Source organism: Armigeres subalbatus, chromosome 1 (genome assembly GCF_024139115.2).
Source record: "Armigeres subalbatus isolate Guangzhou_Male chromosome 1, GZ_Asu_2, whole genome shotgun sequence".
NCBI classification, from domain to species: domain Eukaryota; kingdom Metazoa; phylum Arthropoda; class Insecta; order Diptera; family Culicidae; genus Armigeres; species Armigeres subalbatus.
Window position 1 is genome coordinate 190,609,437 of NC_085139.1, and position 26,573 is coordinate 190,636,009.

The following is a 26,573-nucleotide window of genomic DNA, read 5'->3' on the forward strand; positions in this document are numbered from 1 at the left end:
GTTTGGGGCTTAACTCTGGCATCACTTGAAAATAAAGCAACATGCGCTTTTCAGTGCATGAAGATTTAGGATTTTGTGAATCTTTTTGTGATTAAGTAAAATTAAATCAATATGGAGTGTTTTCATAAATATTGCCCCAACTCCGTAAAAAACAGCATCAGGCAAAAATCTCTAGTCCAAGGTGAATACACAGCTAGGTGTTTCAATGTGCCCAATTTATGGACGAGAAGAAGGCGGGGGTGAAAAATTCATTTTGGTGCAAAACATAAACAAACCGGCTGGCTCTCCCATACTAAAATCCAAGATGGCTGAATCGTGAATTTGGCAGATTGGAACACCTAGTGGTGTATTCATCTTGCTCTAGTCTATGTTTGTTTTTGCTTGCCGACGAAGGAACAAAAGTTGAGACAAATATAACTGGAATTTTTTTTGATTGTCTTGATCTTGAAGTTTGCAAATTAAAAAAAACTGTACGGATGTGTAGTCAGGACAGACAGGACAGCAGTTTTTGGTTTTTCGGGCGTTGAACAAATGGCAGACGTAGTGCGAGAACTATCAATAATTGGAATGTAAAATGTAGATCGGGAACAATAAAAGACAAACATACCATGGGTATTTCAGATTACAGATCATACTTCCGTATATGAAACGATCAATCCGTTAGCAGCATGAACGATGTTGGACAAAAAGATGCTCAACAGTCCTGAATTTTATGCTCAGGAAAAACTGTTTTTCGATTTGTGCACTCAAAACACAAATACTTAAGAATAACATCACGGAGGAAAATCGACAAATACTTTATGGCAAAAATCCATGTATTGCGATTTGCAAATAAAATTAGCATTGCAGACAACCTGCAAGCAACTTGCACAGGAACGAGCTGTCAAAATTCATGCTGATTCGTCTGATTTAGGCGCGTTGTTCATTGGATTCACGTTAGTTATAGTTTGATGTGTACATCGGAGCAGTGGTGCTAACATATTTTACTTACTTTTCAGGGAAAGTATGTCAAACATTGTCACTTTATTTATTAGTTTTATCATACTTTCCTGTAAAAAAATAACTTTCTATCACAATATATTAAATGTGAAGTAAGAGCTCATTATATGTTGCTCAAATAGAATGACAAATCATTAGGACTTCGATTATAACATAATTTTCTTAAACGATAAAATTACCAGCAACACTGTATGCAAGATCTTTTGCATGTTTGCTGCAACTTCGTGCATTTGGCGAACTCAACGCAAACTGCAATATTTTGAAAAATGCATATCATGCGTTGGCACATACTTAATTGCATATAAATTTACACGTGGATACTAAGGCCCACATAGATAGTATGTGTGAACACTCATGCGATGCATGCGGGCGCATGGAATATATGTGTTGAAAATAAGGAATCCATTTCGCTACCCCCATTGCAAAAATCCATGTGTGAACTTATGAATATAATGCCGAGTTTTGTGTACACAGAGAAAACAAAAATGGTTTTCATAAATGTTTTACACTTTACATTTAAAAGTTGGTTTGTTTTCCTAAAATTAAAAGTTCTTTTTTTACTTTGAAAGTTATATTTTCAATTTGAAAGTGTTTTTTATCTGTACTCAGTGTAAATTTAAAAGTTTTTTCTTTCAGTGTAAGAACTATAGAAATGTCAAATCCACAAAAAAAAAGTTTGTGCAAAAGTCGCAAAAGTAGCCATCAAAACAGAGTGCAAAACAAAACCAAAATTCCACTGCAAAATTAGTTTGCAATGTCCACAGCGCAGATGCTACTTTTTATTTTTGGATTGCTTATTAAACGAAAGGTACACAGAAAAAACGAATATTGTTATAATTAAAAATGTTGTACTTTGTAACTGAAGAGTAAGTATTTTTCTTTAAAATAAAAGTCAAAACTGCTTACAACCAAAGTATTGTATTTGATTTGAAAGTATTCTTCCCTTGTTGAAAGTGTGAATTTAAAAGTTTTCTCTTTCAACTTGAGAATTGTAGAACTGTCAAATTAGCTTGCATGGCTGGCATAGAACAAAAGAAAACTCAACTTTGGATCACTATGGGATGGCTCAACACAAAAAAAACTCGTAAGAAATAAGAAAACAATATTTACTCTAATATATATTTCAACTATAGCTCATTGCTCGATTCAAAGCATCACAATTTTTTTAATGCTATAATCAAGTCTACACTACTAAAAATCCACACATATTTATTGGCAAAAATCCATAGATTTTACTTATGATGTATATCAGCGCCAGGCTTGTAAAATGTCATCTGCATGTCATTTGACTTATTTGTTCATAACTTTCTTCGGAAGCCAAATTTACTTCAAAATTTTAGATGCACGCATAACGCTTGAGTAGTGCTATATTTTTGTCCAAAGGTACATTACTCTAAATATAACATCTGAGGCTAGAGTGTGAAATCTCTCCAAAATGTCACGTGTCATTTGACATAATGTCATTTGAATGACATTTTGCCTCCCACGCCCCAGATTACATATTTACAGCAATTTCTTGTTAGACAAAGTTGTAGCCATATTTAAGCGCTATAAGTTCGCCATACTTGATAATTGATAGCCAACTACTGAAAAAAGTTCTGGGAAAATTATGAAAAAGAATGCAAATGACATTTTACAACACTGATCAGCGCACACATAAGCATTCTCCACGCGAACTTCTAATAAAATATATATCCAAATAAACTTTATGTTTGGTTCCAAATTAGCAATTATTTAATTTATGTGTGCTTCTATATCGATTAGAGGAGTGTGAAGCTATGGCAAAAATTTATAACGGCGACACATATATCTTACATAGATTTTTTTGGCGGTGTATAATACCTTTATATAAATATACATAAAACAATTTGAAATGTATAATGTGCACGAGTAAATACAATTTTGACCATCAACTGATTTGCTGTAGGTCCACAATGCAACGAGACTGTCTCGGTCTCGGTTGTCTCGGTCTTCTGTTGACATTCACATCAACAGTAAATATTTAATAACAAGTTTATTACCGCACGAAAACTCGTTAAAATGTCTTCAAATCTACTTCGTTGTGCCCCCGATAAAAAGGCAGACGATTCGGTTTCGATTCATCCTATCGAGCAATTTTTTATAAGGTAAGTAAACATACATCTTGCTGAATGTGCTGCTGTCCCAGGTTCAGTTTCGAGAAGGTTTTATCCTTGGTTTTACCTCATATTGTTTTGTTTATCATTGCAGAAACTCCATGCTTCTGATGTTTCTTCCCAGAAATCCGGACAAACATGAGGTTGGGGCAATTGTTCTTTGAGCCCGGAAATGCCTTATACAGGTAGGAAAACTTTGTTGATGCGCTATAGATAACCGAAGGAAAAATGACAATGACAAAAATGTGTCATTTCCCTCGGACACACAATTTTCTCGCATCATTGAGATTGGTTGGCAATAATGCGAGGAAAGTTTGTATACGCGTAATTTAAGTTCTCTTTAACCATTAGAAATTAAAAAAAAATTTACCGCAACCGTTTACAGGCTAAAGTGATGGAGATTGAAATGCTACCAACTCCACGTTTGTGCAATAGTGGTGGGCGTGACGTGAGAACGGCCAGGAGGAACCGACGATATCCTGATTATATAGGAATAATGTAGATCACCGTGAACATCAAGCGCAATTAATGCATGATAGTGACAAAAAGATAATCCGGTTTAATCTGTTCCTGTAAAATTTCTACTATGTCCAGATGTAAATAAAAATATTCGTTCCATTTTAAAATCCAATATTGTCATGCATAGATTTTGAATAGTTTGTGAGTCTAAAATTAACTTCTATATTTCAAAGACAAAAAAGCTTGCAAAAGAGTCGTTTTTGGACTTACAGACTTTTCAAAATGTAGATATGCCTGATTTGTTTTTTTTATTTACAAGAATCAAAACTGCTTGCAAAACTGCCATAGTTCAATCTAAAAATATTAAACTTTTAATTTTACAGCGTATCTGACATTTCTGCTACTTTGTTTTGAAAGTTGAAACTTTTAATTCCAGAGTAGACAACAACTTTCGAAGCCTCGTTCGAAACAAAAGTTTGTCAACTTTTATTCTGAATATTCGCGACTCTCTACGAAAAAGAACCAACGCAACTTTTTATTTTAACCAACGGTTTTTTTAATTTGACAAATGGTTTTTCTTTCTGTGTAGGTTCTGAAGAAGGTTCAGCCACAGTTTCTAGAATTGCGATAAGTGAATAATGTTTTTTAATCTTTATTAATTTCACCAGGCTATTGGAAATAGTCCGATCGTACCGCGGTTTGCCGTCTCCCGCCATGATCACTACCTAACGGTTTCCCCCTGCCGCAAAACTCAAGTTTATGCTGAATCGGAAGCTCCATGCTACGATAAACCGAAGGTAAGTTGTCAGGACTGTTTCAGGACTGTGACAGTCTGTTTCAGAGTTATACAAAATCTCTCACAGCAACTTTGAGCGCGAGATTAAGTGGAGATCCTAAATTTGAAAATAAATGAAACTGAACTTGCATTAGAAGATCTTTGAGAAAGTCATTAAAACATTTAACCTTTACCAAAGAAAGTTTGCATCAGGAGTTAGCCTAGAATAAAATAATGACATGACGACTCTATCCTTGAAGGGCTCAAAACTCGATTCAAAATGAGCCGTCAGTGCGTGTGAGCAAGAAAGAAAAACGGTGAACTCGCCAAGTGAACGAGCGCAGAATAATCACGTTGATTCGGCTGACTGAGATTTTTGAGCCAACATAGCGTTGGAAGCAAATCGTGGTTCATTTTGGCCTGATTTTTTTAAATTTTGGAGAAATCGGAGGCGGTGAGTTTACGAGTAGATGCAGTTATCGGTGACTGTGGAAGCAACAATAAAAAATGTGGAACAATTTGAACGTGCGAACTTGCGAATGGTTCAAAATCAATGTGATTCAAATTGAGGCTGGAGATTAAGTCTGACAGCGCTCGCGTGTTCAATTCTGCCATGTGCTACGTTTGATAGGTCTCTTGCTCGTTTAGAAGGCGCATTTGTATGGAACTGACAGATGATTCTGTTCCAATTCTCACACTTGACGACATTGTTATTATAGTCACTGTAAATACGTGTAAGGCTACCACGGTGTGGTTATCACATTTGATAAAATTTATGATCCTCGTAAACATCTAAATAAAGACCAGAGTTTTATTACATTGTTTGCTGCTCTTTTATTTTTTACATTTTTTTTTACAGTTAAGTAAAGTTAATTTAGTGAGTGCAACATTGATGGATGCATGAGTTTTCTAAATGTCACTGCGATCTGTCAATATGGTGCACGCGGGAGGCACGCGAGCGGGCTAGGGTGACCAGTTGAAATTTTTCCAAAGGAGAACAATTCCTTCAAATCGTGCCAAATAGGAGAACATTTGGTTGAAAAAGAAGGAGATGTGAAAGAAATTACCAAACCCAAGATTTCCTGTGTTTGATATTAAATTGACTGATTTTTCGGGATGTCGAGTCAAATACTACATAAAAAATTATTAAAATAAAAAAAAGAAATAACGAACTCACCATTCTTATAGTAAGATTCGATTAAACAAGTTTCAACCTACCTGAATAATGGTACACAAATGTTTGATTATGCAGCATTGCACAGAATTTTAGCAAGAAACACCGAAATATGATTATTTTCGAATGACTTAACTATCGCAACGATGAGCATTATACTATCGACAGACATATGATTTCCGCACAATGATTTTCATATCACGCTGTACGCGTACAGTGACAAGATGACACACATCTTTTCTATTCACCGTTGTATCTATTAGACAGCTTGTTTTAAAACTGATTCTACCGCTTTCAAATATTTTTTGCCTTTCTCGTACAAGTAAGTTGTACCGAAAGGCTATCATTTCACTCCGAAAACGAACTTTTTATTGAAGCTTCTGAGACCCATAGTATTATATACCAATTGACTCAGCTCGACGAGCTGAGCACATGTCTGTCTGTCCGTGTGTATGTGTGTGTGTATGTGTGTGTGAATGTGTGTGCACAAAAGCTATAAAAAACATTAGACAACTTTTCGTATAGTAATCTTTAACCGATTTTCTCACAACAAGTTTCATTCGACAGGGGACAAAGCCTTGTTGATCACTATTGAATTTTATAACGATCGGTCATTGCGTTTAAAAGTTATGAAGAAAATGGTGCATCGGACCATATAAACCCCATATAAGGTTGGTGTCTTAACTAAATGCGAGAAAGGCACCACCAACGCTAGGTGGATTAATCTGGGTTTTTTCAAATATTTTTCATCAAAATGTATAGAAATCATAAACTGTTACTATAGTTTTTATGAGTATTACACAATATTTACCCCTATTTTTTTAATAAATTGTGAATTTGCGTCAGCAGTTCATTCATCGATATGAAAACGTCATAGTTTTCCAATTCTTCGTATAGGTGTTTGAGCAGAAATATGCGAGTTCTTGCAAATATTCTGCAGGGCAATTATTTCTGCGGACAATAATCACTCTATTATATGATTTGGGATGATTTCAGTGCAAACGGCACTGATCGTTTAATTCATTTGGATATTTTGAAGGATAAAGCCAGCACCGTTCAATTGGGCCATAGATCCTGTAAAACAGTTTTATTCGGACACGGAACTCCGGGGTTTTCAAACACTTATTTACTTCGCGCTGACTACCGTTTATTTATGCACTCCACTTTTACCTCCACGAGATCCTCCTCTCCTCTCCTCCCTCCCTCTTCAAACACTACAGATTCAATTTTGAATTTGTCTAAAACAACGGTACAAAACAATCTTCCCATCTAAACAAGTAGGTGCCTAATGGTAAATCAAAGGTCCCGCCTCGGATCTCGCATCCTTCCCAATCGCCAAACCTCATTCCAATTAAAACCCATGGGATCCTTGCACAAAATGTTCGAAATCACACGATACAGAACTCAAACCATTGAATATCATACAAAAGTGGCGGTAGATCCTCCCGGAAACAACCCAAGAACTGGCAAAATCAATAGGAAGACATCTTCAGAGCGTAATTGTAGTAATGTTATGAAAAATATCATTCGGAATTGCAGAAAAACGAATTTTACTCAGTCAGCTAGCAAATGTTTATTTTTATTTCATATGTCAAACGGCGTATTTGACATTTCAAAACAACAAATTATGTTCTGTTTCGTACAATACAACGGTCGAAGGGCAGGGTACGGAAATCATCGTGCTATCGTGATACCAGCGTGATTCTGGGTGACAGACATATGATTTTATGCTGTACAGTGATATTGGTATCATATATGTGTCACAAGTATTAGACAACTGATTGTATATTACTTAAGACACCTAGTCAATCAGCGGAGATTATTTTCTGAATACCAACAAGCTTATGGCATGCGAATGCACCTAAACGGCTAACACAATGACCACGAGGCATTCAACAGCTGTTTGTGGAAATTCAAGGCTGATACAACTATGGAGATTTTCATTGCAATTTAGAAGCTTTTTTAAAAAGTTCGTTTATTTTGTAGGCTCAGGCGTGTATAATACTTTACGGAGCCATGGTTCTTTGTGATATATATAATCAATATCATTTTATTATACGGTTAGTAAGAGGGGGGTAGTATTTTGAAGCTTTGCGGGGTGCTATTTTCAGATGATTCTAGAATGATGAATCCAAGAATGATCACAAATATTTTTTTATTTAAAGATTCTTTATTTTATGTTTGATTAGAGAATATTGTTGAGTATGGAATATACTTTTGCACCCATATTTGAAATGAGGTCATAAGTTTGAGTCCCATGTTTCCTTCAACAAATTTTATAAACAAAAAATTTCACATGCCGTAATTGGTTGAATGGAGAATAGGCATTCAACTTTGATTCACTATTGAAATCCATTCTTGCACCATTTTTTGGGAAAACTATTAAACTGTTTTAGTGGAATGTCTTTACCTGTTATGGGACGAGTTTAGCACTATTCCATTTAATTCCACCACGTTGCAGGTGACCATTTTTAGATTTTTCTAGACTATTTTGGAGGAAACGTACCATGTGTTACGATCGAAATATGATTCAATGTATGTTTTTTTCGCTGCAAACCTTGAAAAGCATTTGAATCATTTTAATGGGCTATGACATTACTTACAATTTCGTGAAAGTATTAAATTATTTAAAAAAAAACATTCTTTTGGCATCTTCTAATACACTCATCTAATGTTTGTTTTTTTTTACATTGGTTTTAATCGTAATTCTTAACCGTTTTTCTCGCAATAAGTTGCATTCGACAGGAGACAAAGTCTTGTTGATCACTATTGAATTTGATAACGATCGGCCATCGCGTTTAAAAGTTATTAATAAAATGGAATCGAACTATATAAGCGCCATATAAGGTTGGTGTCTTGGCTAAATGCGAGAAAGGCAGTATCACCACTCTGTGAATTAAGTTGGTTTTTTATTTGAAAACTTCTTCAGTGTTTTGTTATCAACGTGTTTTCAGTATTTTGTTAACTCTGTAACATTTTCTCTAAGACGCTCAAAAATAATTGATCATAGATGTAAATGTGCCAAATTGGAAAGGAATTAAACCCAAATGTATATTTACAACCGTAGGTTTTATTTGCGAATGAATCTCTGTTGAATATTTTCTTCAGTAATAACAATAAAAAACTCTCAAGAAATAAATGTTTGGCATTTTTAATTGTTTTCTCAATATTTACAAAAAGGAGGACATTTCAGCGCAAAGGGAGGACATCCATTTTTTATCGAAAAAGGAGGACATGTTCTCCTTTAGGATACCATATGGTCACTCTAGAGCGGGCGCACAGCAAGAACAAAGGCGTGTATTATGCAGCGTACACACCAGTCAAGCAGTTTGACGAACATTGACTCCGCCCCCAAGAAAACGCTTCGGTTGCTGCTTCGTTTGAACGTGTATGAAGTTGTTCGAACAATGGGATTGGGATCATGGGATTTGATCAGCCAACAGCAGGCCTCTTGGCCTCTTTCTTTATCGGACAACCAACGGGCACGGACAAAACTTCACTTCGTTCCTGGTAGGAAATAATTACGGTAGGGGCCGTACACATATTACGTAAGCAGTTGTGAGGGGAGGGGGGGTCTGTCAATATCTTACGCGCCATATAAATAAAAAATCTTTTGTATGGAAGAAATCTTACATGGGGAGAGGGGGGGTCGAAAAACCCAGAAAAATTGCTTACGTAATATGTGTACGGCCCCGTAAGTGGAGATTGCTTCAATTTCGGATTGTTTTATTTTTTATCGGTTTCGGCTTGAGATGCTGGAGGGGCTTTAGAATGTAGAAGAGCGCCAAATTAATTGTTTTGTTTTTGCATCGGTTTCGACTTGAGATGCTGAAGGCGCCTAGAAGAGCACCGGATTGGTTTGCTTTTTCATCGGTATCGGCCTAAAGTGCCAAAGGTGCTCTGGAAGAGCACCGGATCGATGATTTGTTGTTCATCGGTTTCGGCTTGTAATGTCGAAGAGCGCCGGATTAATTGTTGTGTTTTTGCATCGGTTTCGGCTTGAGGTATCGATGGCGCTCTAGAAGAGCGCCAGATTGATACTCGAAATTGAGTCGAAACGTCGGGAAAAATCTAAAACATTCGTTTTGATTATCTAAGACTGCAACGCCGTTAGAAGTAACTCCGCAATTATTAGGAAAATATGTTCCTTTAGACATGGCCAAGAAAAACAATAAAATTCTTGTTATTTTTCCAAGAACGTATAACAAATGAACCGTTTGATTGAGAAACTGCATATGTGACATTTTTGGCCAAAATGAAATTTCCTCCTTTCGGAATCCTCGTCCAAAAATATGTATTCTGGAAAATTAGTCATAAAAAACAATATTTTAATCCAAAAAACTTTAAATTTGCGCAATTATGTCATCATATTCGTAACTTTTCGGCTTACATTAACGAAAGCCATCAAATTGTATTGGTTTTGGCAATCCAGATTGGCAGATCGCGTTTCATTATAGTTTTGGCTTGGAATAGTGATGGCGCTCTGGAAGATCATCGGATATATTTGCTACTGACACAAGGTGCAGAACAAAATAGGATGTATCTGGAAGATCACAATTTATTGATGTCGAAAACGCTCTGGATGACCGTTGGATCGATTGAAGAGCTAATACAGAGCACGTCTGGGGAATCATTGAATTGGCATTAGCTTCAAATTTCAGGGCTAGAGTTTCGTTTCCTGGGTGCGGTAACTTAAATTACCGGAAAAGTACTGTAAATTTGTTTTTTTTACAGATTTTTCGGTAACCAATAAATACTTCACCGAAGTTCAGAAAATTTCTACCGAGCTCTCGGTTCCGTTTGGGCATTGACATGAGTTCTGTCGAAAGTTAACCAAGGTGGCCAAAACCGGTACACTTCCCCTATTTATTCTTCTAAGCCTCTCTAATAAAGATATATCTCGGGTACTTATTCAAAAGGACGTATGGGATTTTGTAAACAAAGATTCCAACGTCGATTTGTCCAATCTGATGGCTCTCCCACAATCACATACGTCCTTTTGAATAAGTACCCGAGATATATGAAAAAACCTTTCATATCTGAGCTGAACGACAGCTCAATTGGAAGCCAAACTAATGGCAAATCAATTAGAGAATGTTTATCAACGATTGCTTTTTTTGTTGGTAGAATCTTTTTAGTTGGTAGAATCATTCTCAAATCTCACTCACCGAAGCATAATGCGCGAGCTGACTCGCTTACTATTCTGCATGGAGAGCATCGCGCATGACTTTTTCACGCAGAATCGCATTATTTCGCTCATTCGCCGAAAAATGATTTCGCTCCAAGAAGTGTCAAACCCCAATCGAAGCGTATTTTATGTTCATGGATGGATTTATTGTCTATTGTTTTAAGCAAAGAAAGTTATTCCGATGAATTTAACGAAGAAGAACACGCAAAAATCGCGCAATGATGCAAATCGCGAGTCGAATCATGGACGATTCTCTGGGCCATGTGTCAGGTGAGGTTTGCCTTGCGCTTGATTTGAGTCGGGCATGAGATTTGAGAATTTGAGTTTTTACTAACACTGCTTAACCCTTAAATGCGCAATGTTGTTTTAAAACAACAAACCGAAAATACGTTTAATGTTAATGATGTCAATGGTTATTTACGTTAAAAATATTTCCGACGGTTTCTAAAAAATCGCCTTGCGCCTTTAAGGGTTAAAATATTCTCTGGGGTATCTCAACGGCACTGGGAAAATAGCGCAAGTTCTGACGTACTCTGATGGCCTAAAGCTGATCCGATACAACGAAGAGTGCGATGAGTATAGAGATTTTCGTAGTATGTATTACTATCTCCGACGCGTCGGTCGGTTGGGTTGAAATAGTGGATTTGATTGTGAAATTATTAAGGGAAACCGCCAAATGTTGAACAGCTAATTTTGTCGCCTATTGTTGAACTCCCATAAGAAATGCACGTGCGTTCAACAATAGGCGAAGAAATTGACCGTTCAACATTTAACGGAATTACCCTACTTTTTTAGCAAAAGTTTATTGCGGGTTGTGTGGAGAGAGATGATCAACCTATACACGCCCATTTTTTCTACTCGCTGACTAAGTAGAGTAGAGTGGGGCAAGAGTACGCACTTAGTTTTCAATCGATCATGTGGCCCGTATGAAGCAAGCTTCTGCATATCAAATCAGTGTCGATGATTCATATACTCTTCCTTTATGTTACCCAGTGGAAAAAATATTGAAATTATTGAGATTCGTTTTAGTAGAACCCTTATTGCAAGAAAGTGAAAAACGCACTCTTACCCCACCGGTGGGGTAAAAGTGCGATTGGGTGGGGTAAGAGTACGCATTTATCCAATCATGTGCTTTAAGTATATATTAACACAAATAAGAGTTAATAACATTTAATTAATGTTTAATGAGCATATATTAGGGCATGTTTAAAGATTGCGTAACTCTTAAAGGGGGGGGGTCCTAAAAATGTGCACTTTCATACGAAAAACCATTGTTTTTTATATATATACAAAACTACAGAGGTAAAAATATATCAGGTTTCGCGTGGCGTATACAAAGGCATTTTCCTTAAAGAAAGTCCACCAATCACGTAACGCAAAAATTGGCCATTTTATCAGACAGATTGGGAGAATCTTACAATTTTTGTATGAACCCTCTAGTAAAATTTTATGGATCGTCTTACATCTCACAAACCCCTCCCAGCTAAGCGTTGCGCAATTTATGAATGTTACTTTTGATTAGATGAATTAATCATTTAGATGAAATCTTGTTTTCAGACTATGTTTGTGTAAAACAATACCTAATACAATTTCATAATTTTGCTTCCGCGCTTTGTTCGCCAAGTCCTTTCTAACACCGAATTACTTCAACTTATCCTAAAAACTTGTGATAATTTCGAATTCTGTCCCTTTTTCTTAGTTGTGGATCTTTTACGCTTTGGAAGAAGTCTTATTTCGGCCAGAGATACGGGTTTGACATCATAACTTGAAGATTCATATGCGTACTCTTGCCCCACCGGTTCCTGCGTAATTTTACCCCACAGTCCCAAAATTATTCAAGTAATGGTTTTGACTTCATGGAAAACTAACCGGATTGGTATTCTGTACCATAAAGTACTCTATACAATAGGTGATCGAAATGGTATAAAGTTCATTTGATTGAACGTATATATGGTAATGAAATACTAGTTGCGGAAATCCAATAATTTTTAGCAAAATGACCAAAAAGTTATCTAACTCCATATCTCCCTTGTTGTTTATTCAAATCGTTTACAATTACACATGATAATAGTTGGCCAGAATACCTGTCAAACTGATGCAGTGCTGCTAGTTTATCTTTTTCTATTACTTCAAAAAATCGAAAACGTACTCTTACCCCACGCGCACTCTTGCCCCACTCTACTCTAATACACGTTCTTGTGGACATTTGCCCCTTTTTTTGTTAAAAGGTAATCAGAGTAGAAAAAACGGGCGTGTACATTGAAACTTCTCAACGAAAGAGAAACGATATAGACCGACCTGAACGATAATGCACTCTGCTTAGGCAGCACTATAACACCACATTTTCGTGAAGGTCGTGTATATTGGTTTTGTGATTTGTACTCCTTAGTTTGTAGATAGAATTAACCAATAAATCACTCCAATGGTGACCAAGCGATCTACGCTCTTATTCTTGCAAAAGCTTGATATGTGAGTACTATTTAAAAAGTAACCACGGCGTATCTATCTTCAAGTTTATCAGTCGCTATTAGAGGATCCATGTTAGTCCACCATTGTTGTTGCACTGAATATTATGAACAATAAATTATCGCCTAACCATGTTTCAATACTTATCTCGCTCTCTCTGAACCATAGTCCATTTAGTGCCATATCGTCGTACAACAGCAGATAATTTTATGAGCGGGAACACATTTCGACTATTTTATGACATTTTGAATGCAACAGGATCCGCCAATGGCCCGACATTGGGTAAAAATTGAACCATCGCCGCTCGTATTTCCCCCGAACCAAAATCAGCTTAAATAAACCCGTTTATATTGTGCTAACAAAAACACCAAAATTGAGGAGGATGAGAGGAGAGGTTTTATATTTTTTGCAGATTGGGGGACGTATGATTTAGGATAAATTTATCTCACTTTTTCTGTTTCCAGCTCCAGAGATCGTGGCGTGGCTTCGGCAGTTTTCTGGCAAACATGTTTTAATATCTATTTCGTGTGGACATCGCGGCGGTTGGTTTAGATTCTTTTTTTTTTGTCATTTCCACAATAACATGAATTATGGTCCCTGTGAACCACACCGGTTCATATCGCGTGGGAGTTTACTTTGTGATATTCGAAATAAAGTTGTATATGATTCCATGCTCTTTCACTCGTGCACTTGCATACTGGACGCGAATAATGGACACCATAACTGTGTACAATTTAGGCAAATAGGGGGATCTCTGCCAGGAAAGGCACATTTATTGTTGGTGATTTAGTGCGCCATTGTCTCTTTCACGTAACGAAAATTGAATAAATATTAGTACGGGATAAATCATTTGAAATAAATTTAAACCAGTGGTTCGGAAATTCGAACGGTAACCAAACACGTACACACACACATCTGCTTTCATTCAAACACACATTTGCGAGTAAATAAGCAATTAACTACAGCAATGAAGTGGGATGATAGGTTTTGTTTTCCACTCTCAAATGTTCGATTATTTCGTTTCCACGGCGAGGGCGACATGTTCTATAGGATAATATGAGTAGGAGCCCGGCGGGAATAAATACTGGGGAGAAATACGTGTGTGTTGTGGTTTTGGTGTCTATAGACAGCGACAGAGGGCAATAGAGAGAGAGAGGCACGATCGATCGGTAAAAAATCGAACGCAACAAATGGAAATAAGTGTGTAACATAAAACAAAACAATGGGAACGAAAAAACCTAAACAAACAACCGAAGATACGGGACGAAAAAAAATAGCGAATACAGCGAGATATATAGAGTATAGTACTGGTATGACACAATCGACATTGATAGTATTGGTTAGGGTATTGTTTTTGGAATTGGCTGTGGTTCGTTTCGTTTGGTTTGAAGGACCATTATGAGGTTATGGCGAAGGAGAGGATACACAGAGGTGATTGGGTTTATATTTTAATTTATTTCACAGGTCTGATTTGTATTACAATAACTGCTTTAATACACGAGAGTAAGAGAAACAAACACACACATACAGAGACAGTGACGGCAAGAACGTGATTTCAAACACAGCGAGAATAGTTGTATTTTTTGGTACTGATAAGTGAAATCATAAGGGAATCGAGAATTTTTACAATCAAAAAATTATACACAAAAACCGAAAAGCATGTGGGATTAATTTGATTTTTTTTTTCACATTGACGACACAGGTGTTGACCGTTGAGAGTGGTTAGTATTGGTCCAATGTATGATAAATATACAACAGGAAGGCGACAGCAAGACAGCGAGAGTGAATACTGAGCAGAGTAGAGATATCACCAACACATAGTCACTTTAGGATGGTTTCGTTCTTTTACAAGTATGCACAGTATCGATACAGTGTTCACGTTCGGCTGATTTTTTTTCTGGCAGATTACACGAATATATTACGAGAATATTAGCGACTGGACAGAAGAATGAGTTTTGCTCTAGATTTGGAATATTTTTTCTATTTTATTATACGGAGGAATAATGTTGAGTTTTTTTGTTGCTACAATTGATATTATCCTTCTGTTGATTGATAACTGAACTCCTATTATGTCTTTATTTTCAATTTTCATTGTCATTATAGTCTCGTCTATTCTTTAATCGTTCACAGGGGACTACACAAGGGACCAAAATGAAATAAAAACTTGAACAATCATATTTTTTCTCACAAATGAAGCCCCATAGAGTACCTCACGCAAAATAGGCAATTTTCAGTGAGTATGTATTCTAATAAGTTTTGTATTGGAGAATGTAAATAAACGAAAGTTATTACTGATTTTTAAACTCTTTTTCAAGTTATTGGCTTTTTAGCGGTTTGTGAAGCAGGCTTTTTCATCGCAGAGATGTTTGACTTAGTATCCTAAAAGCGTGGAGTACTCTATGGATGCCCCTCAAACTGATTTTAGAAAACCTAATTTTCATATGATTTCCACATGTCACATAGTTTACTAGCTACGTTAGCCAGTTTAAGTTATTTCGATGTAAATTCAAACAATGTTTTCACATAAATGAACCTTTTAGAAATTTTAGACAGAGTTTTTTTAGATCTCAAGGGAATGCCAGCAGGGAAAATGAAGTGGTTGCTCTTCTAATAATGAGCAATGCACGTTGAAGAAGAAACCCCTTTAGTTATCGGCTACACATGCCTTCAACCACGCAAAAAAAAAAATCATCGACAAAGTTCGCTATCTTCTACACAGATAGAAGTTACAAAGTTCCATCCAGCGTATTTTTGCTCCATGTGATTGTGCCTAATTTTGCTGAAATGTCTTTTCTCTTTGACCAAAATAGTGTTAGCCGTTCGGCAACTGATATATATTTACGTTTCAGTTAGCGAATGCTGTCGACGTCAGATGCAATCAGCGAATGCTGTCGACGTCAGATGCAATAATTGTCGCTGTCTTCGAGTTTGACAACGTTTTAAAGTTTACTGGTCCGATATTTGCCAAAATTTTGCAACTCGGGACCAATTTGCGATTTGGGCGTACATGATTTTGTAAACAAACATTGGTAGGGGAATTCTCGTTAAAGTTAGCATTTCTTGAGAAAACTACGGTATGTATTCGACAGAAAAAGCTTGAACACTGGAAGTTCTTTGGAATGCACAAGAAATTTCAAAATGAAATTATTTGGAATTTCCGCGGAAAATGTTCTTAATTTTCTCGAATTTTGAAAGGAATTGGTTTGGGAAATTCTTTGTATTGTCCATAAGAAATTCTTTGGAAATTCTGCATAAGGGTAGTATGGCCAAACGTAGTTCTGCGGAAAGTTATTTGGCCAAATGTCACTTGGCCGAAATACACGTTAAGCTGAAAGTCATCTAGCCGAATTGCACGTTTGGACGAAAACGGTTTGACCGAAAAAGTCATTTGGCCGCTGTTTAGTTGGCCGAAAAAGTCGTTTGACCTAAGGGGTCGATCGACCGAAACGGTCATTTGGTTGAAATGCGGCCGAAAATGCCGTGTGGCCAAAATGGTCGTTTGACAGAAGGGCCATTTAGTTGAAAATTCTACTACGCACAAAGCAGAGGAGAACATTTCGGATGATCGCGCGATCGTTCTACTTGCTATTCGAATTACGATAAATCGCGCACTGATTACTTTCATATTCGTCTAAACAATTTTCGGTCGTGTGGTTGCCGGCCAAATGGTTTTCGGCCAAACCGCTGTTTAACCGAAACAAATAAAATGTTAAAAATAGTTTGAATTGAAAAAGCCATTTGAATAAAAGCAAGTTACAGCCGAATTGGTAATTATGCCGAAAAATTCGTTTGACCTAAAGCAGCGGTTCTTAACCTGGGGTACATGTACCCCTGGGGGTACCTTCATTGGCCCTAGGGGGTACCTCGAACAAAAATTCGTAATGGCGGGTGAATTACAATTCCAATCGAAATTTATTTATAAAGTTTTGATAATTGTGTATTTTTTTATTTCAAAACTTCGTTTTGTATACATCATGTAGACAATTTTGTCAGATGAATTAACAATACAATAATATTCATAGCGATTAGTAAATCCAATATATTCACGCTCTCTACAACCAGTACAGCCTTCTTCCAAGCAGCTCGAAGGCCACTTTACATGAGGTTCGGACGACACCTTTCGAGATGTTCAGAAGCTTTTTTTTCGAAAAAGTTCGGAAGCTTGGAAGCAATTTAGTGTCAACATTGAAATTCAATCTGCTGTTTGGCATTGTGTGTGGGTGCTACGTAGGGAAACGCGTTCAAAAAGTAATGGCAAATACTTCGAATTGAGATACAATTATGGAACGATTCCTACTCCCTAACGAGAGCCTGGAAGCCTCCTTTCAAGAGGCCTGGAAGCCTCCTTTTAAGAGGCCTGGAAGCCTTCTTTTAAGAGGCCTGGAAGCCTCCTTTCAAGAGGCCTGGAAGCCCCCTTTCAAGAGGCCGGGAAGCCTCCTTCCAAGAGGCCTGAAACCCTCCTATCAAGAGGCCTGGAAGCCCTCCTTTCAAGAGGCCTGGAAGCCTCCTTGCAAGAGGCCTGGAAGTCTCCCTTGCAAGAGGCCTGGAAGCCTCCTTGCAAGAGGCCTGGAAGCCTCCTTTCGAGATGCATGGAAGCCTCCTTGCAAGAGGCCTGGAAGCCTCCTTGCAAGAGGGCCTGGGAAGCCTCCTTGCAAGAGGCCTGGAAGCCTCCTTGCAAGAGGCCTGGAAGCCTCCTTGCAAGAGGCCTGGAAGCCTCCTTGCAAGAGGCCTGGAAGCCCTCCTGCAAGAGGCCTGGAAGCCTCCTTCAAGAGGCCTGGAAACCTCCCTTGTAAGAGGCCTGGAAGCCTCCTTGCAAGAGGCCTGGAAGCCCTTGCAAGAGGCCCAGCCTCCTTGCAAGAGGCCTGGAAGCCTCCTTGCAAGAGGCCTGGAAGCCTCCTTGCAAGAGGCCTGGAAGCCTCCTTGCAAGAGGCCCTGGAAGCCTCCTTGCAAGAGGCCTGAAGCCTCCTTTCAAAAGGGCCTGGAAGCCTCCTTTCAAGAGGCCTGGAAGCCTCCTTTCAAGAGGCCTGGAAGGCTCCTTTCAAGAGGCATGGGAGCAGCCTTCCGAGGGGCCCGGAAGACTACAATAAAGGGGCCTGGAAGCCTCCTTTCAAGAGGCCTGGAAGCCTCCTTTCAAGAGGCCTGGAAGCCTCCTTTCAAGAGGCCTGGAAGCCTCCTTTCAAGAGGCCTGGAAGCCTCCTTTCAAGAGGCCTGGAAGCCTCCTTTCAAGAGGCCTGGAAGCCTCCTTTCAAGAGGGCCTGGAAGCCTTCTTTCAAGAGGCCTGGAAGCCTCCTTTCAAGAGGCCCTGGAAGCCTCCTTTCAAGAGGCCTGGAAGCCTCCTTTCAAGAGGCCTGGAAGCCTCCTTTCAAGAGGCCTGGAAGCCTCCTTTCAAGAGGCCTGGAAGCCTCCTTCAAGAGGCCTGGAAGCCTCCCTTTCAAGAGGCCCAGCCTCCTTTCAAGAGGCCTGGAAGCCTCCTTTCAAGAGGCCTGGAAGCCTCCTTTCAAGAGGCCTGGAAGCCTCCTTCAAGAGGCCTGGAAGCCTCCTTTCCAAGAGGCCTGGAAGTCTCCTTTCAAGAGGCCTGGAAGCCTCCTTTCAAAAGGCCTAGAAGTCTCCTTTCAAGAGGCCTGGTAGCCTCCTTTCAAGAGGCCTGGTAGCCTCCTTTCAAGAGGCCTGGTAGCCTTCTTTCAAGAGGCCTGGTAGCCTCCTTTCAAGAGGCCTGGAAGCCTCCCTCTAATCCTGGAAGCCTCCTTTCAAGAGGCCTTGGAGCCTCCTTTCAAGAGGTCTGGAAGCCTCCCTCTAGGCCTGGAAGCCTCCTTTCAAGAGGCCTGGAAGCCTCCTTTCAAGAGGCCTGGAAGCCTCCTTTCAAGAGGCCTGGAAGCCTCCTTTCAAGAGGCCTGGAAGCCTCCTTTCAAGAGGCCTGGAAGCCTCCTTTCAAGAGGCCTGAAAGCCTCCTTTCAAGAGGCCTGAAAGCCTCCTTTCAAGAGGCCTGAAAGCCTCCTTTCAAGAGGCCTGAAAGCCTCCTTTCAAGAGGCCTGAAAGCCTCCTTTCAAGAGGCCTGAAAGCCTCCTTTCAAGAGGCCTGAAAGCCTCCTTTCAAGAGGCCCAGCCTCCTTTCAAGAGGACTGGAAGCCTCCTTTCAAGAGGGCCTGGAAGCCTCCTTTCAAGAGGCCTGGAAGCCTCCTTTCAAGAGGGCCTGGAAGCCTCCTTCAAGAGGCCTGGAAGCCTCCTTTCAAGAGGCCTGGAAGCCTCCTTTCAAGAGGCCTGGAAGCCTCCTTTCAATAGGCCTGGAAGCCTCCTTTCAAGAGGCCTGGAAGCCTCCTTTCAAGAGGCCTGGAAGCCTCCTTTCAAGAGGCCTGGAAGCCTCCTTTCAAGAGGCCTGGAAGCCTCCTTTCAGGAGGCCTGAAAGCCTCCATTCAAGAGGCCTGGAAGCCTCCTTCCAAGAGGCCTGGAAGCCCCCTTTTCAAGAGGCCTGGAAGCCTCCTTTCAAGAGGCCTGGAAGCCTCCTTTCAAGAGGCCTGGAAGCCTCCTTTCAAGAGGCCTGGAAGCCTCCTTTCAAGAGGCCTGGAAGCCTCCTTTCAAGAGGCCTGGAAGCCTCCTTTCAAGAGGCCTGGAAGCCTCCTTTCAAGAGGCCTGGAAGCCTCCTTTCAAGAAGTTCGGAGGCCTCTTTTTAAGAGGATCGGAGCCATCATTTAAAAATCTCGGAAGGCTAGTTTCAAGAGGCTCGGAAGGCTCCTTTCAAAAGACTCGGAAAGCTCCTTTCAAGAGTCTCGGAAGCATACTTTCAAGAGGCTCGGAAGCCTCCCTTCAAATAGCCTGGAATTTTACTTTCAAGAGGCTTGGAAGCGTATTTTCAAGAGTCTCAGAAGCGTTCTTTAAGCCACTATTGAAGAGGCTAGGAAGCCTCTTCTTTCAAGAGGCCCGGAAGCCTGCTTTTAGGAACCCTCCTTTTTCAAAAAGGGCCTTTTTTCAAAAAGCTCGGAAGGCTTCTTCCAAGCGGCTCAAAAGGTTCCTTTCAAAAGGCTCGAAAAACTCCCTTTAAGAGGATCGGAAGCCTCCCTTCAAGAAGCTTGAAATTCTACCTTCAAGAAGCTTGGAAGCGTACTTTCAAAGGTCTCATAAGCGTCCTTTCAATATGCAAAACTTCTCTACAAGAGATACAGAAGCCTTTTATCAAGAGGCGCGGAAGCCTACTTTCAAGAGATTCAAAAGGCCCTTTCAAGAGGCTCGTAAGTCTCCCTTAAAATGGCTCGGAATTATTCTTTCGAGATACTTGAAAGCCTACTTCCAACAAGGGGGTTGTTACGTGAGAATATAATTGTTAACTCCAGGTTACCCTTTGTGTATAATAGGACATAATTTGATTATGTGTATGAATCTTAGGTGTTATTATAGTCAGTCGAAAATAACGAAGCAACAGCACGGGTGCGCTGAAATAGTAAAAACACCGAAGATGTGAGTACATAATCATTAATTATATATTTGATGTCGTATTTTATTAATATGTAATAAACATAGCTTTATAGCATGACGCAATATAATGTGTATTTATTGCCGCGCTAAAAGATCGGTGATTTCTGTGCTGTTCGCAACAGGGGAAATTTCAATTATTGCAAAAGTTTGAAGGGGTACCTCTCACGAAAAAGGTTGAGAACCGCTGACCTAAAGGATCATCTGGCCGAAACTGTTATTCAGCCGAAATGGTCGTTTGTCGAAAATGCCCTTTGGCGGAAAACGCCATTTGGCCAAAAATGTCGTTCGACCGAACAAGTCATCTGGCCAAAAATGTCGACTCATTTGGGGAGATGGCCCATTCTGCCCGCAGGGCATTTTCGTCTCAATAACTTAATCGGCTAAACCAGTGGCGTAGCCAGAAAATTGGTCTGGGGGGGTTTTCCGAACATTTTTTTTCGAAAAAAAAAATTTCTACTGAAAATTTTGTCTCTGGGGGGGGTTTTATGCTCAAAACCACCCCCCTGGCTACGCCACTGGGCTAAACTGCTTTCTCGGCAAAATGATGCTTTCGGTTGTATGTCCAGTCCGGCCAAATTACTTTCGTATTCAGTATTCGTAGCGTTTTATTAAAAGAAACGAAGCTATTGGTTCTTATTTTTTAATAGAATCAAAATCGGAAAGTTGAGAAAGACATTAAACCCAGATTCAGCATTAAATTTAACCAAAATGGCACGAAAGGCTAATTAGCATTAGGAAAATTCGCTTCTTTCATATGAGTGACATGTGAGAATCATATGTGCTTACTGTGGAATAAATAAAACCTTCAACCTTCCGGGACTCGGATGGTTCTAGATCCCAAGCTTTTTTGCCTGTTTCGTACTTTCGCAACAGTGCTAGTCCTTGAAGGTTAAAAAGGTGGTTTTCTAGAATCCTGAAAATTACGAAAATCCTGCATTTCCACTTATTGTCTTAGGAATACCCTATGTCGGTGTTTTCTATTTCTATCTAACCTTCAATTTTAAACTGGGCTTCCGAATGTTTTTTAAACCTAATAAAAACATAGAATGAAATACGGACAAACGAGTATCGTGCTTTTTTTTTAAATTATTTTGAAAACAGAGATTATATTAAGAGGAAATTAATCTATCGAGTTCTGTTTTTTTGTATTCCTTCTTGATTACTATTGTTTGTCCGCATTTCACCAACAGAAAGTGGCAACAAAAACGTAAACACATGGACACATCTTCGGACTTGTTACGACAAAAAAATATTACGCAAATGCGTGTCGCGTTTGCTAGCAAGTAGTGTGATCCGTACCTGTAACAGACAGCCATCAGTGCGAAACAAAGGAAGACACATTTGACGATTACCACTAACATGATTACCATAGCTAAGGTGCTCACTTTACCTTGGTCGTGGTCTTTTTTTTGTATTGGTTTTTGGTTTTGGTTTGCGATTGGTTTAGAATTATTCGATCAATTGTGAAATTTGCAGCGCGGGATTTTTAGGGGTTCCATTTCGGGTTTCGCGGTCGTCGACGTCGTGTTGTATGTGTTGGTTTCGGCGAGATTCGGGGTTTGTGATTTTTGATTCGATTGTGGTTTGGTGGTGGTTGTTGGTTGGTTGATCAATTGATTGATTTGGAGGCGCGAGGCGAATCGAGAGGAATGAAATATGTGGAGAAGAATAAAAGCATGAACAAGAAACGAGAAACGATGAAAAATTATTCGGTCCGAACGGGTTGGCGTGTGTGTGTGTCAGCCAATATAATTATGAACGAATGGAACGCGGAAAGGTCATTGAAAAATAGTGTATCAAAAAAACTGGGGATTATTTTCGTAGCTGCATGTGTCGTTTTTCTTCAACATTAAGGGCCAGAAATAATTGTTCAGCATGTGTACTTGGTGAGTAAACAAAAAGTTAACTCAACATAGGTGAAGTAAAATAAACAAAATCAAACAATTTATAGCTCAAAATAAATCAAGGGTGGAATCAGTAGAAAAAAAATTGCACTGTGATTAAAGTGATTGAAATTTTTAAATTTTGTTTTGAGGGATGATAAGCTATTAAAGAATTAGAAAGCTGGTTTACAAACTACTGTTGATTGGTTCGGTTCGGAAATCCTACTTTTATAGGCCTTCTACGGAAAAAGAGCGGAGGAGTGGAAGGCAGTGTTGCCACATTTCTGGTTGAGAGAGGGTAGGACTGTGAGAGAAATTCACTGCTGAATGGAGATGGTTTCAGTTTATTTTACCGCTACAAACTACGGATCGGTCATAACGGGAAGCAAAGATTCGGAACAGGAAACGATTACCATTGTCATAATTTGCTTTCGGTTTATTGTATGTTTTACATCGATGAACGGGTCGGATCAACAACGAACCCCTCTTCAAAGCGATTGTGTGAATCTCTTTGCTATTGTTGTCGATATTATTATAGCGAGGGGAATCCGATTATGTTTCCCTTCATCGGCACAGGCTTATGAGAACATGGTTCTTTCAAAGATTTATTCAATGTGAACAAGCAGAATGTAAAAAAAAGTTTGCAAAAGAGTGAAAGCGAGTGATCAGGTAATGAGGTTGTACGAGTGGGATGCTTCAGTTTCACTAGTCCTCGATATAAGTAAATCAAAAGAGAAAATAAACCGGAAAAGAAATCATCAAACGAGAGACTGTTTTTCCCACCTTGACAGAAAATGGAAAATATGGTTGGAACCTTAACGTAGGTTGAGTACTACGCCGTTTCTGAAGTTTCAGCCATATTAGATAAAAATAAATACCGGATGAAGCTTTGAAGATTGTCGAAAAGTGAACAAAGATAAAATAACAGACATTTTTCGTTCGGAACGTAAATTCAAGTGGAAATCAAAACGAATGGTACTGAAACGAGTTGCAATTTTCGTATCTAGTACTTGAAAGCTGTGAGTGTATGTATGAGTGTAATCAGTTTTAAAACAAGATAGACCGATTAGAATGTTTAGTGATGAGTGTTTTTTAATCGTGTGAAGTCCGTGGTAGGTAATGAGGATAGTTCGTGGGGATTGAGTTGGGCGGAAAAATCGGAACACATTTCACACTTACCGTAGCGAGTGGTTTTCTTTTCCATCACGCCGGCGAGGGACTCGGGCGTGGAGGACGTAACAGGTGACGCGTACGTCGTTGTGATATGAGCCTGTATTGAGCAGTCCGGGCCGGTCCACCCGAACTTGCAAAAGCACTTGTTTGTGTTGGTGCAATCCTAGTGGAAAAGACGAGAAAGAAGTTTTTAAAACTCCACATCAACTGCATCTTGCGATATAATTACCCCATTTCCAGAGCACTCCATATTGTTGTGATTGCTGGGACACCTGGTCTGGTCAATGTACGGAAATATACTGACGCAGCTCTGATTAACGCAAATTAGATTATCCCCACACGGGGTCCCGTCGCGCACTAGACCGTATGGTGGTAAGGCCGACCCCGTCGTTTTGCCGTACATCGATCTGTGTAATAGAAGGTTTAGATTTCAGATCGATCCGTTTCTTAATCATATATTCATCCTATTCGGGTTGAACTTACTTGCACTCATACTCGATGCCCTTAATTGAAATAATTGATTTAGAGTAAAGGGGCTCGACGCAGTCTTCTACCGGCACCCGATCGCCGTCTTTGCACTGTAGTGAACCACATTGAATGTTCCTAAGTAAGACATGGAAAATATAAGAAAAATAGTTTAATAGATTATTAATTGTATCATTGATCGGTATTGCGAATAAAATAAAATCATTTGTAGGCCCTTAGAAAATGGTAAAAACAAGGATTATTTTTTTACGACCTAACTGCATATTACTTTTTGTTTGAGGAGAAAATATTTTCTTTTGCAAAGGGGTTTCTGTATTATAGAATAAATACTCGACTAAAGGCAGATCGACAGTTGATTTTAGGTTTCTATTTCAAACACAGCCTTCCATATCGACAAACCTGGAAATCACCATAGCTGACATTATCAACGCCTTTTGTGGAGCGAGCACAATCCAAATCCAATCCAAATCCAATCCAAATCCAATCCAAATCCAATCCAAATCCAATCCAAATCCAATCCAAATCCAATCCAAATCCAATCCAAATCCAATCCAAATCCAATCCAAATCCAAATTCAATCCAAATCCAATCCAAATCCAATCCAAATCCAATCCAAACCAATCCAAACCAATCCAACCAATCCAAACCAATCCAAACCAATCCAAACCAATCCAAACCAATCCAACCAACCAAACCAATCCAAACCAATCCCAAACCAATCCAAACCAATCCAAACCAATCCAAACCAATCCAAACCAACCAAACCAATCCAAACCAACCAAACCAATCCAAACCAATCCAAACCAATCCAAACCAATCCAAACCAATCCAACCATCCAATCCAAACCAACCAAACCAATCCAAACCAATCCAAACCAATCCAAACCAATCCCAAACCAATCCAAACCAACCAAACCAATCCAAACCAATCCAAACCAATCCAAACCAATCCAAACCAATCCCAAACCAATCCAAACCAACCAAACCAATCCAAACCAATCCAAACCAATCCAAACCAATCCCAACCAATCCAAACCAATCCCAAACCAATCCCAAACCAACCAAACCAACCAAACCAATCCAAACCAATCCAAACCAATCCAAACCAATCCAAATCCAATCCCAAACCAACCAAACCAATCCAAACCAATCCAAACCAAACCAAACCAATCCAAACCAATCCAAACCAATCCCAAACCAATCCAACCAATCCAAACCAATCCAAACCAATCCAAACCAACCAAACCAATCCAAACCAATCCAAACCAATCCAAACCAATCCAAACCAATCCAAACCAATCCAAACCAATCCAAACCAATCCAAACCAACCAAACCAATCCAAACCAATCCAAATCCAAACCAAACCAATCCAAACCAATCCAAACCAATCCAAACCAATCCAAATCCAATCCAAACCAATCCAAACCAATCCAAACCAATCCAAACCAATCCAAACCAATCCAAACCAATCCAAACCAATCCCAAACCAATCCAAACCAATCCAACCAACCAACCAAAACCAATCCAAACCAATCCAAACCAATCCAAACCAATCCAAATCCAATCCAAACCAATCCAAATCCAATCCAAACCAATCCAAACCAATCCAAACCAACCAAACCAATCCAAACCAATCCAAACCAATCCAAACCAATCCAAACCAATCCAAACCAATCCAAACCAATCCAAACCAATCCAAACCAATCCAAACCAATCCAAACCAATCCAAACCAACCAAACCAATCCAAACCAATCCAAACCAATCCAAACCAATCCAACCAACCAAACCAATCCAACCAATCCAAACCAATCCAAACCAATCCAAATCCAACCAAATCCAATCCAAACCAATCCAAATCCAATCCAAACCAATCCAAACCAACCAAACCAATCCAAACCAATCCAAACCAATCCAAACCAACCAAACCAATCCAAATCCAACCAAACCAATCCAAACCAATCCAAACCAATCCAAACCAATCCAAACCAACCAAACCAATCCAAACCAATCCAAACCAATCCAAACCAATCCAAACCAATCCAAATCCAATCCAAACCAATCCAAATCCAACCAAACCAATCCAAACCAATCCAAACCAATCCAAACCAATCCAAACCAATCCAAACCAATCCAAACCAATCCAAACCAATCCAAACCAACCAAACCAATCCAAACCAATCCAAACCAACCAAACCAATCCAAACCAATCCAAACCAATCCAAACCAATCCAAACCAATCCAAACCAATCCAAACCAACCAAACCAATCCAAACCAATCCAAACCAATCCAAACCAATCCAAACCAATCCAACCAACCAATCCAAACCAATCCAAATCCAATCCAAACCAATCCAAACCAATCCAAAC

The 26,573-nt window shown here is 39.3% G+C and overlaps 1 protein-coding gene and 1 long non-coding RNA gene across 2 annotated transcripts in view; one reads left to right on the plus strand and one right to left on the minus strand.

Moving 5' to 3' along the window:
- LOC134206849 (uncharacterized) overlaps window positions 1-26,573 on the minus strand; it is a 724,314-nt gene that overhangs the window by 106,121 nt on the left and 591,620 nt on the right. The window contains exons 14-17 of the mRNA XM_062682581.1: window positions 24,202-24,321; window positions 23,948-24,125; window positions 23,725-23,881; window positions 21,962-22,064 (exon numbers count right to left, since the gene is read on the minus strand). Coding sequence (XP_062538565.1) covers window positions 21,962-22,064; window positions 23,725-23,881; window positions 23,948-24,125; window positions 24,202-24,321 — 558 coding nt within the window. The remainder of the gene's footprint in view (window positions 1-21,961; window positions 22,065-23,724; window positions 23,882-23,947; window positions 24,126-24,201; window positions 24,322-26,573) is intronic.
- On the plus strand, window positions 2,951-3,765 carry LOC134209361 (uncharacterized). Its single transcript, XR_009978751.1, has 3 exons — window positions 2,951-3,125; window positions 3,229-3,319; window positions 3,520-3,765. It is a non-coding gene; the product is annotated as an uncharacterized LOC134209361 (long non-coding RNA).